This window comes from Psittacula echo (assembly GCF_963264785.1).
Source record: "Psittacula echo genome assembly, chromosome: 8".
NCBI classification, from domain to species: domain Eukaryota; kingdom Metazoa; phylum Chordata; class Aves; order Psittaciformes; family Psittacidae; genus Psittacula; species Psittacula echo.
The window spans coordinates 8,776,203-8,788,784 of NC_137744.1; the positions used below are offsets into that span (position 1 = coordinate 8,776,203).

Genomic DNA, 12,582 nt, shown 5'->3' on the forward strand with positions numbered 1-12,582 from the left:
GCTTGCGCCATCATCCTGTGAGCTGAGCTGTTGAATGAAACTTGCTTCATTTCTTCATGGTAGGTCTTTTACAACTCAAAGCCAAGTTCAAATGATGGGTAAGGAATTGATTGTTTGGTGAATTGATAGACTCCTTCAGAACAAAATTCACTGGAAGGCTGTCACCTTTCAGATTGACTGCTCTTTCCCTTTTCCTGTATGGATGTGAAGCCATACTTTTGGCAGGAACAGTACCTGGAGGTACCTTCCTTCCCTGCCAAGAGTTTGGCTTCACTTCCCCAAGGAAGAAAAGGAGGTATTAGCTATTTTGAAAGTGACAGCATCTTTGCTTTCTTACCAAATCCCTTGTTTCCTCCCCCATTAAGGATGATCCTGAATCCTGTGACTCACTGCCAGTCCCCCAGGACAGTAATACATGGGCACTAACTGATAGGCTGCTTCCCGGGTTATCCAACAGATCCATTGAAATGGGGGAGCCTTAGAAACCATCACTCTTCACAGTAATAATCCCCCAAGCACTCACCCAGCCGCAGTCTGTCTCTTGGGAACTCCCATTTACTGCTGTCATAGGGAAGACGGTCGCACTGTTCGTCAAGAGGCATTTCCTCTGGATCCATTATAATTGACAGGTATCCTGTTTTAATATCTGTGGCATCAGGCTAGAAACAGGGAGGGGAGAAATTACACTATTTACCCTGCAGTTCTAATGGGAGAGAGTTGCTGGCTGGGAGCATCCTGAATTCCAGGCTTAGCTCTGAAATGTATTGCAAACCATGAATGCATCACTTCAGCTTCCTGCCTCTCTTATCTTTATGCCTGAGAAATATATGTTTATGTATGTCTGCCACTCATGGGTGTTGGGAAGAGTCACTGATTGATGGTGGTAAACAGCCTGAGGACACAAAATCTGTCACTGCCTTCTACCTGTAGCTGTTAAAGGAAATCAGTGTTTTCCTATGGGAACTGCACTTCCTGGTGCACTAGGGAGCGTTCGGGTATTTTCATTGTGTTGGTGAGAATCAGTCTTGATTCTCCATTGTTACCTACTTCATGGCTATTGCTTCTTACCATTTAAAATGGATCAAAAGCTGGTGAAAGCTGCTACTTACAGTGAGAAGTTGTGACTTGGTGGGTCCTGTGAGCACACTTGTACAGGGCAAAGTGTAATAGGAAATTCACTGTTGTCACAACTCTGTTAAACTGAGGTCAAGGGGGAAAACATGAATTTAATCACTGTATTTGCAATAGAAGGGAAAGTTTTACTCAAGTATTGGGGATCAACACTGGGACTGTGTTTTGGTGAGTTACAGAGCAGAGGCTGTGGTTACTTTTCTGTTTGCTGTTTGTTTTAGGAAAACCAGACCTAAATTCCTTGGAACTTTACTTTTTTTGGGCCATAAAAGGGGGGTGAAAGAATAGCGACTTGGAGACAAAATAAGTGTGGTTTGAGCTCATTTCTAGAGCAAACATCCCAGGATCTTTCTTAAAACAGGACCCCCTTTAATACCCATGTTTCATAGACAAGTGCTGAACTCAAACCCTCATTTTAGGGGATTTCAGATTTGGTTTTCATTTCCTAATCTTGCAAGCCAGTTTGGCTCCTAAGGAGGGAGGAGCCTGGTTTAATGGTACCGTGGAAGTGGTAGGAATCTCACAAGTGTGAGTGATCTCTTGAGAACTCAAAGGACTGTCAGCAGAAATCTGGGACTGAAACTTTTACAGGAACATTTTGCACAGTTTTTCCACCATCTGTCCCAACCACTCATCCCCAAACCCTGATGCTTCATGTGAAGCCCAGTCCCAACCCCTTTTTGCAGTATGGAGCCTCTCTTACTTTTCTCAACTTCCGAATGAAGAGAGTCAGAAGAAGCCAGAAGAGAGTAGCAGCCAGACCAGTGCAGACCAAAATGATAACTTCAATGTTGGATTTCTCCTCAGAACCTGTAGGTTAAATGTACAACCAAATCTAAATGCAGCCAAAGTCCATGACTGAGACATAGTTCTCTTCCTTCCAACACAATCCATGTGTTTCACCTTAACTTAGACCTCACCTTGTATCTTAATGAAGGCTGTCGTGCTGTCCTGGCCCATGTCATTGGATGCTTTGCATTCATAGAGCCCTTCATCATCCTTTTTCACTCGCTCAATGACCAGGGTGTTATTTTCCATGGAAATTCCTGTTGGAAGGGATTGCAGTCACTATTATCACAGTAACTTACGTGCCTACAAATGCTTTTAGGAGACCGGGAACTGAAAGTCAGCTCCCATCCAAGCAGGCCTGGTACGTGCTGTTGTCAGGAGGTATTTGAATGCTGTGCTCCTCATTGTGGTCAGGCAGCTGCCTTTCACTGACACTTTTTTCTCCTCAATACCCTGTGTAAATCCCTCGGGGATCATTTAACCAACAGCAAATGTGGCTGTTAGTTTGTTATGAGCAAAGAGCCTGAGAAAGCTTCTAGGGAAGTGATGGGAAGATAGGGTTTCTGATAGCAACAAGATGCAGTGGGAATGAAGGGAACTCGGTGAAATTATTGGAGAGAGGCAGTGTCTTGGAGGGCTGTAGGAAGTTATGGAAATACTAACGTGTGGAACACAGAAATCAGGTTATGCGCATCCCGGGAAAAATCACTGTGTGAAGTCCTGTATTCACAGGGAGCCAGGGCTAGAGGTGGAGTTTGACTGGATGTGACCTATGTGAGGCTTTTCTACATTTAATTTGCCTCATTCATTTCCACATTTAATTTTTCCTCATTTATGGCACAAAACTGAGAGATCATCTTGAAACAGAGATATTTGGGGCAGAAATAGCGAAGCAGGTCAGGCTTTGAATCCAAACGGAAAGGACATTTTGAGTTTCTGGGTGTTCTGCCCATGAATCCTGTTGTTAACAAGAGTACTGCACAGCAGTCGCCATGCTCTGTGCTGAAATACTTACCCCGAGGTGTTTTTTCCCAATATTTTATTTATGTTTCCATTGGTTGGATGAGTTACATGCTTGTCCCTCCAGAATTATTTATAGAATTTCAGTAGCTATATAAAGAGTTTCTCTCAGAACAGCCTGATGTGAATTATGGATGATCCGAGACTTCCTACCTAGTCCAAGATGCAAAATTAAAGTCACAAGAGCAGCTGATGACATGAGATTCTCTATGATTTATAGGAAATCTCAGGACAGAGAGCTGAGGCTCAGGTAAGGGAGTCCATTCTCATTATCCTGCCCTCTACGAGCTGAGCTGGGAGCCCCTTCTCATCACTGTGCCATAGGAGACAAGGACAGGATGTGTAACATGCCATGGGATGCCCTGGGCTGGCTGGTGGGTGCTGCACCCATACATTCTGATCTGACAGTCTAGGCTTGTGTTTTTGGACGCACCTAGCAAGCAGGTACACTCTGCATCTTGGTTTTGTACACAAGTGGTTGTCACAGAGAAGACTGAAGAGCAGCACACTGTACTCCTTGATGTACTAATGCCATGCTAATGTGTGCACACTACCTAGCTGACTGCAGACATGAATGCTGCAGAAGGCAACCTGCATAAGCACATAGTGGGTTGCAACCACTGGCAGCTTTGACTTCAAAGTCCAAGTTGGAGACTGCTGCAGTGGTCTGATAGGTTTGGATTTGTGTGTGTGTTTTCTGAGGTTGGGTACGTGGTCCTGACTCAGTCGTGCTCAGAGTAGCCACAGAGTTGTAGGTCCTATGTTTGCAAGTCCATTATCCTATGTTATGTACAGTATCAGTGTGCTTGGGGAGCAAGCCTCACCTGATGCTGCTGAAATGGGGTAGCCATTCTTCCTCCACGTGATCTGAGGTTCTGGTGTCCCACCGACTTTGCACTCCAGAATGATCTTGCCACTGATGTTAACCTCCAGGTCTGTGAGGTTCTGTATCACGTACGGTGCTGCCTTTGCTACAGTGACAAGGGAAAACAGGGCATGGTGAGGTTTGAGGAGGCACCTCCCTCAGCTCTGCCATCTCCTCTCCTTTAGCCTCGGACGTGGCCTCTCTGGGCTGGAAGTGGCAAAGATTTGGTTGATGAGGGGTGGCAAAAAGCCCCTAGAAGATTATGGGAGGAGTGGGTGAGTGTATTTGGTCTGTTTCCAAACTGACTAAGCTTAGATTCAGATTCAGCTCGAACCTCCTTGAGTTTCTCATCCCCTGAAAAGAACAGAGGACAGTGAGTGGGTAGAGCCAATGCAAAGTGAATACAAAAAAAAAGAGAGGAGGAGGCAAAGAGGAAACAGTTCTAAGGATTCTGTGTCCTCTGGCATGAGTGCAGTTACCTGCTTACTACAAAGCACATTAACCTCCATGTTCCGTTCATTTACAAAAGGTACAGGAAAGCAGTGAATAAAATCACAAGCACAGCATAAAACCACATAAAACCTGCAATAAGGATAGTAGCTGGTGGGTGTTAGTACATTTAAAAGACCGTCTTTGCATAGAGGAAGGAGGGCTGGGGTGGAAGGGCATTTCCGTACATGTTTTCCAGCAGAATTGCCTCTCTGATGTGCCAGACAAATAACAGACCCCAGTAATCCTCAGAGGAATGTGATCAAGGTTCCAGTTCTACCATGGATGTATTCCCAGCTCAGCTGTGTTTTTCCCATAGCCATCACGTGGAGGTGTCTGTGTAGGTGGAATTTCGACTAAATGAGTAAAAATATCTGCCCGGGGAGAGAAAAGTGAATTGCCTGAATGCAGAGAGCAGAGGAAGCGCAGTGCCTCCTGTCAGAGCATGGACCAAGCCAAGCCCCAGCCCTCTGTAACACCAGGGGAGATGCTTCCCTTCCTCCACACCTCAGGAAGAGGCAGGTACTCATCCCATTTCCTACCCACTCAGGTATCAGAGCTGTGCTCTAGGTGAGCATCTCCCCCTGTGCCAGAGTGGTGTGGGATGCACAGGGCAGGAGACGGGATGGGAAATGTGCTCCTGCGCTTCAACAGGGACAAAGCCAGCACAGCACAGCCTGGTTTACACCCAAGTGACAAGTGCTTGTGGCAGCATAGCTGTCCTTTCAGTGCTTCATTAGCCATTGAGGTAAGTGGAGAAGCAAATTTGAAAATCACTGTCTGAAAATGCAGCTTCTGATGGACTCTGTCTCCTGCTCCCTGGCTTGCTGCTGCTCATTGCAGTTCCACTCCAGTTCTGTGCTTTGGGATTTTCTTCACTGTTGGAAGATACCCAATAAATTCACCCATTCCAGCAGCACTTGTTCCTCTGAGGAGGCTTAGGAGGCTTAGAGCCACTCACTCTCTTCCCTATGAAGCAGAAGAAACTTCACTGATTCTCAGTGAGTTCTACTGTGTCCTGCCCCTTATAGTTACATAGCTAAAGAAATACGCTTCAGGACCTGTAGTGTTACTGGGTTTATGAAAATAAAAGAGTTGGGGGGGTGGATATAAGTAAGAAAATATTGTTATGACAATGAAGTGCTTCCCAGTTACCCAGACTAAATGGTACCTGTCACTTATTATATACTTGGCCAGTGACATTTGTGATTAAATATGCTGGGTTCAAATCTGTTTTGGTGTCTGGCACCTGCAAGTGGGTGGAATCTTCCACCAAAGTCATACTGGGGTGCCAGTCCCAAGTGATAGAGTTGTGCTGTTAGTAATGTGGTGGGGGATGCTTTCCTCTTGCATCAACACTACATCTGCACCCAGCATGGCGTTAGGAAGATAAAATGCAGCTGAATTCACCTTTATGTGTAAGGGAAATCTTTTGTACAAACCCAGCAGTGGCTGGATGAGTAATATGTGTGAATCCACATGCATGTTTGAAAGGCATCAAAGGGAGCAGCAGATGCAGCAGAACCCCACCACATCCCATTGCCACCTTCCACTGGCAGGACGTACCTCTGACAAGGAGCTGAGTGTGCTGTTCCAGCGTGTCGGTGCTGTTGTGCTGGTTCTGGGCTCTGCATCTGTAGAGGCCACTCTGTTCCTTGGTGACGTTAGTGATGACCAGTGTCAAAGAAATGGAATAGTTGTTGGTGTTCCTGATGAGTGAGTCAGCGGGAGCCGCCTCCGAGGAGGGGGAATACCAGCCCAGGTGGCTGTAGATGTACTTGGAGGCCCGGCAGGTCAGCCGGACATTGTTCCCCACGATGGTTGTCACTTGTGGGGCGGTTTGCAACCCGAATGGCACATCTGGAAGGGCAAAAAACATCTTTACAATCATGCCACAACTGAGGACATCCCTGGTTGCAACCTGATGGTCAAATGTCAAAGACCAGCAGTCATGGAATGAGCCAGTTTTAATGGGACTTGTGTGCATCAGGTACCTCTCACATCCCAGGGCTGACCTGTGGTAGTCCAGCCCTCAGTAGTGTAATCATTACATTTTCAAGTAATGAATTGAAAGATTATAAATAGAAGCAGTTAATGGTCTATGAGAGTTTAATCAAGAGAGATTTCTATCCAGGTAGACAAATGTGTTCGTGAGCTCTTCCCTTTCTATCTGCAATCAGTGCTTGAAGGTATAATTGCATAAGAATAAAGAAACCTGTTCCCATTTCGCAGAAGTAGCACTCTTTTCTCTTCACCACTGAACAATCTTCCCAATTCTCTCTTACTCCAACTATGCCAAGATTTATTTTCATCTCATGTGCCTTGGTGGATACTTACCTGATCACTGAATGGATTAACTGATCCAGGGACATGTAAGATGTTGAGGCCTTTATATTTAGCAGAGACATACTTTGAGGCATGAGTCCCATCTACCCAGAGCCTGGCCTACAGACACAGTCCTATCACTGCATTAGCCACCAGAGACCCACAATTGAGTTGTGACTGAAAGATATTCTTTTCCCTTTTTATTCTGCTAGTTTCCATCATCTGTCCACCCAGTAGACTTGACTGAAAGTGCATTGAGAACCACAGTGACCTGGAGTTATTCTTCTGGCCAGGATTTTCAAGCAGCTGAGAGTCCTCAGGAACCCCTAATGAATTTTACCAGGCATAGTGCAGGGTGGGAGACTTGCTCTGGACCTTCTGAACATGGACAGTGTTTGCAATAGATCTGATAGATCACTGCTTCAATACCGAGCTGTTAGTAAGATGCTTTCTCAAGTTGGGATGAAACGGATGGTACTTTGAGAAGGACAGAAGTTCAAGGGGAGCAGAATGCACTGCACTTGCAATTGGACAAATTCCACATGGGAGCTGGAATCTGGCCAGGGGCTCACACTGCAAACTCTTGCAGGAAGTTCTGCTGAAGCTACAGTTGAGCATAAATAGCAAAGCTGTTGTAATAACTGATCTGTCTTATAACAAAACATAGATTATATAAAATAGAGAGCCCTGAAGGAGCTTTCAGATATGATTAAAAGTCTGTCTTCTTCACAAGTCATCTGGAATAGAACCAATGAGCTTTGCTTCATGGTTTTTAAAAGACTGGCATCAGAAATGCTTTATGAAAGATCCAAAAAGGGAAGAGACCCCTCAGGCCACAGCTGTGGAAACTTATTTTTCTTTTCATGGAATTTCAGTTTACTTTATGCAGTGTTTTGTTAGGCTCAGTTGTTCTCTTGCTTAGTGCTAGCTGTATGCTCAAACTGACTTGTGTGGTACATCCATTCCTCACAACAGATGTCCTGTGGTTCCAAGATGTCAAGATGATGCTTATCATAAAGGGGCAGAAGTCTGAGGCCAGCAGAGCTTCTTTAAACAGGAAGAATTAAAGAGAAAACACGGGATGTGGCACGTGCAGCATCTCAGCATCTCCTCTCAACCTGTGAGACCAAAATAGGGAAGAAGCACCCTCATAATGTACCTTTTTCTTAGCTTCCCCTCTTAAGCATTTGCTACTTGCTCCAGCAGAAGTTACAGTGCTAAGGCAGATGGATCTGTAGTTAGCTCAGTCCTTCAGTAAGTGTGGGAGACCTCCTGAGATCCCCTCCACCCTGCATTCTCTGATCTGGCGTGCTGGGTCTCAGTGGAAGCACAAAGGAATTCCTGGTAAAGCAGTGGGTAGGAGTCTGGTCACATCACTCTGGGTAAAGCCCAGTGAACCCCTGCAGGTCTCAGGGCAAGCCACCCTTTGGCTGTAAGCAGTGGAGCTGGCAGCCCCATTTGCCCCTGCTTCTGCCTCTCAGGAAGCTTTTTCTGCTGGTGAATTTCTGCTTCCAGCTCCTGCAGCCTCATTTGTCCTGCAGGGGAAATGCTGCATCTCTGGGGACAGCTTGTGTGTGGCATCAGTGCAGAGGGTGTTTGACCAACTTCACATTCCGGGAGCAGAGGGCTGCCTTGTTTTTCCTTTCATTCCTTCTACTGACATTTTTTATTTAGCATTCTGAATATTTTTAGCTGGAACCTGTGCCATTCTCTTCCATCTTGTAGCCTTTCAAGAAGCTCTTCCAGCTCCAATAGAATATTCATTGATTTTCATTACAGTGGAAGGAAAAGAGTGAGAAAAAAGAAGTCTCTCCTGCTCTCCTCTCTTTTCTCCTCCTACCCAGATTATCTGGGGAGTAGCTGCAGCTTTCAAAGCACATTAGAAGTCAGTTCATCTCTTCAACTACTTTGCTTACACAATCTTGAACCTGAGCAGTGATTAACTTCCTCTCTCTGAACAGATACAGTGTTTTATAAGCCTCCTAATAAGCTAGCTAAAAGAATGCACCATGGGGCCTTTTTGCTTTTATCAGCAGTCACCAAACATTTGTCTTTCATATTGTATTACAGCATAGTAGCCGCGAATCTCAGCCGTGCGGGATTCCAGAGCAGAATAGGGAAATAAGCCACTGGGGGAAGGTAAGAAGTCAGCATAAATCAAAAGAAAGTCTGGCTCCATTTGTATTTACAAGGAATTAATTGTTTTTAATTTCCTGTGCTTGGCACAATAATCGCTGTAACTCAAAACTTCTGCTCCTTCCCAAATCCCATCCCTGGGCCTGGCAGGATGGGGGCTTGCCATCAGGCCTGTGCATGTAGGGAAGGTGAGAAGAAGAAAGGGTGAGCCCTACCATTGGAGACAGCACAGAGCTTTTCATAAAGCCTCTGAACACGTCAGGAGTAAGCAAATTGAGAGTGGCAAGCAGTTGTACAACAGCCCTGTTCCTGCATTGTTCTGGTATCTAAGAGCTGATTTTTATCTCGTGTTTGAAGTATAACACTTTCTTTTGGGTAGAAGTCTTTAACTCCGTTTTACAGAGTAGTTTTTGCAATCAGATAAGCCCATGAAAAAGGCTTTTGTTATAATTTGTTATTCTTATCATAATTCATTTATATCCCAGGAACATTCAGAGGTTTCATCTGGGTGGGATCCCATTTTGTCGTATGCAGTACAGTCATACAAAGGCTATAATTTGATTTACTGTGGACCTACAGTAATATATAGTTGCCCTTTCCAAGGTGCAGGCCGGAGATTAGAAGGTAAATTATACTTGTTCATGGTAGAGAATACCTCCAGGAGACATCAGGTCAGCTTTACACTGCACTGGGAAGGTTGCAGTCTGACGGGAGTGTCCTTTGGTATGTTAGTGGGTGGTGGGCACTGATGTAAGGCAGTTCTGAGCAGCTGATGGCTGTGACAAAATGTCATCTGCCTTAGATGGGGGCAGTCCTCTCAAGACTGCGGTGTGCAGAAAAGGCCAGAGACAGGTTTTGCTTCCCACAAGGAACAGTAATGAGGATTTACACAAAACAAAACCACCACTGGAATTCTTCCCTGTGAGGGTGCTGAGGCGCTGGCACAGGGTGCCCAGAGAAGCTGTGGCTGCCCCATCCCTGGCAGTGTTCAAGGCCAGGTTGGACACAGGGGCTTGGAGCAAGCTGCTCCAGTGGAAGGTGTCCCTGCCTGTGCCAGGGGGTTGGAACTGGATGAGCTTTAAGGTCCTTTCCAGCCTAAACCACTCTGTGATCCCTTATGATTCTATGAATAAGAGTTAGGCCAGGGCAGAGTGAATAACACTGCTACTGCACTGCCATGGGAGTTCCTGGTGCCATGAAGGGCTTTAGGAGAGCTTCAGTGGGACACTGACAGTCAGGACATCTGCAGAAGGAGCTCAGAAAGGCTTCAGGGCTGGATGATAAGATTTCTCATCATGTTGGACCCCTTATATGGTTTGGTTTGAGCGTGATCTCAAACCCTGCTGACCCTTCGCTGAAATGAATTCTGCTGGCAAAGGAATGGTTTAAAAATAGACCCCAGTGCTATTTGTGGTGTCCGTGGGAGTTTGTGTGGGGGCTCTGCACTGGAAGAACAAAATGGCTGTTGACATTATCCCACTGGGATAAATACATGTTTCTGAGATGAGAACACCAGGCTGAAGCAAGGCATGTCCCAGAAAGCAGGTGCAGCCCAGACAGCATCTATGGAGTTTCCCTGTGTCTCTCTGCTGTGTCCTGACCAAATATTCAACCCTGACTTAGTGGAACAGGTTTCGAGGGAAAAAGAGAAGTTAACTCTGTGTCACCTTCAGATTTCTTACCAGGGAGAGGTTCATTGAGCCCAGTTCATCCAGGACATTTGAAAGCAGCTCAGGATCCACCAGCTTGTCTGCTGGTAGGCGATAATGGGAGATCAGGTCTTTCAAATCCACCAATTGCTGCATTAGCTGTGGAGTCCCACAGCCAGCAGCTGCTTGGCAGAGAACAGAGCTCTGTGAAGTGCTGCAGACATTTGCTAGACATTGTCCCAAAAGCCCACACGTTGTTTGTGTGCTCTCAGGTTCCAACTCAGCCTTTATCTCAGCTTCCAGCTTCATCCTGCATACATTTAACCAGCAGCTGTAAAGTGGCCTGCAGAGAGCATTCTGCTGTTTGGTACCTCACAAACACTCCCTCCATGTCCCTCCAACACTGAGAGCGGAGGAAGCGCCTGGTGAGAGTAACCCAGTGGTCACTTTGCCTCCTCCAGGTGCACCCAGCAGAAGACAATTGCTTGTTTCCCACTCAGAAGGCAGACCTGGAGCAGCAGCTTTTACAGCAGCCTGGCCGCTCATTGATGCAGCATGCATTACTCAGCAGAGGACCATCACATAAAGGAACCCAGTAGCAGGTCACTCTACTGCTATTTTCCCCTGCATCACAACCTACTTTAGAATCAAAAAGGCCACATTTAGAAAGATTGCATTTCTTTCTAATCCACAAACACCACTATTTTTAAACACAGCACTTTTATAAGTCTGTCATGCTCGTTCAGCATCTGCCTCTTCCCTAGAATGGCACAGACTGACAGTCTTTTCTTCACAGGCAAGAATAGCTCTGTCTTGCCAAGCCTTGTTCACCTTCTGGTCTGTTTTGGTGGAAACATTTCCACCATAACCACTGTCAGTAATTTTGTCCAGTGATTCATTTCCTTCATCATCAGAATTCTATGATTAAAGCAATTGGGTCTCAAAACATAGCTAGATTGAGCTTAAAATAACAAATCTGAAGTATTAACTCACTGTGGGGGAAAAATGCTACATATCTTCAGCACGAAAATAAAACAGTTGTGAACGATATCTGGATGGATCTAACCCTTTGAATGTGCATAAGTGAGGTGCTTATTTAGTTGCTGCAGCATTGGTTTTATTCACCAAGTGTTGCGAAGTCCTGGGAATAGCTTGGGAACATACAGCTTTGGGTAACCCATCCAAACGCAGCAGCTGGCACAATTCAGAGCAGCAGCAAACTCACGTGAACACTCAACATCTGGAGGTGGTGAAGTGTAAAATTCATAGCTGGTCTTCAGCCTGCCTTGGACACCTTAAGGACCTCTTGTGTCTGAGCTGTATCTCCCAAATGTGCACCTTGAAGGGTGTTTTTGTAAGTAAATAAGAGTTAGGGCTTTGGAAAATGTCTTTTGGAAGCTTTAACCCTCTTCTGTCTCCTTAAAGCAGTGTTCAAGGCCAGGTTGGATGGGGCTTGGAGTAACCTGCTGTAGTGGAAGGTGTCCCTGCCCGTGGCTGGAGTTGGAACTGGATGAGCTTTAAGGTCCCTTCCAACCCAAACCACTCTGTGATTCTGTGAAAGAAGCTGTAAATGGAGGTGAAATCTTTCCCCCATATGGTACCAGCTTCATTATCATTGGGTGACATTTTCATATTGGCACTTCTGTGCAACAGGAATGGGAACAATGTTTGGTGAGCCCTTCTTTGGGAACCAGCCTGTGTTTGAAATGTGCTCAATTACTTTAGAGCAATTGGGTCAACCAACACAGGACACAAGAGAGGCAGAGGAGTGCAGAGCATGACAGGAGAGAGCTTTGTTTGTCCTCAGAACTTGTTTCATGGAGAAGAAACCAAGGAGTGAGAATGAGACATTTACCTTCCAAGACACTTCGGCACTCTTTGTTCTAAAACTTGTTATTTTGATGCAAATTCTAAGAGCCAACATGCACTCATCCAGAAAGTGAGCACAGAAATGATTCAGTTTGTTCTGCTTAAGCACTTGAACAAGGCTCTCCCTGGACTCTTTTCTCTTTTTAAACTCCCATCTCTCCTAAAAGCATTATTGTAGGTCTTGATCTCACTACTAAAGAATTTTTGTGTTGAAAGGTTAAGCAGATATTTGTTTGGATTTGTGTTCTTTGGAGAAATAGCATGTCCACCTCCTCCCTCCTTAAAGGGCATTGCAAAGGCTAATTGCTG

The 12,582-nt window shown here is 45.5% G+C and overlaps 1 protein-coding gene across 1 annotated transcript in view; it reads right to left on the reverse strand.

The window, feature by feature from the left end:
• The window catches only part of LOC308224536 (vascular endothelial growth factor receptor kdr-like), a gene marked incomplete at both ends in the record, with an annotated part of 118,106 nt that overhangs the window by 24,744 nt on the left and 80,780 nt on the right, over positions 1-12,582 (reverse strand). Inside the window, 5 exons of the mRNA XM_080624572.1 lie at positions 524-659; positions 1,835-1,941; positions 2,052-2,177; positions 3,765-3,911; positions 5,861-6,154. Of these exons, the coding sequence (XP_080480698.1) occupies positions 524-659; positions 1,835-1,941; positions 2,052-2,177; positions 3,765-3,911; positions 5,861-6,154 (810 nt within the window). The remainder of the gene's footprint in view (positions 1-523; positions 660-1,834; positions 1,942-2,051; positions 2,178-3,764; positions 3,912-5,860; positions 6,155-12,582) is intronic.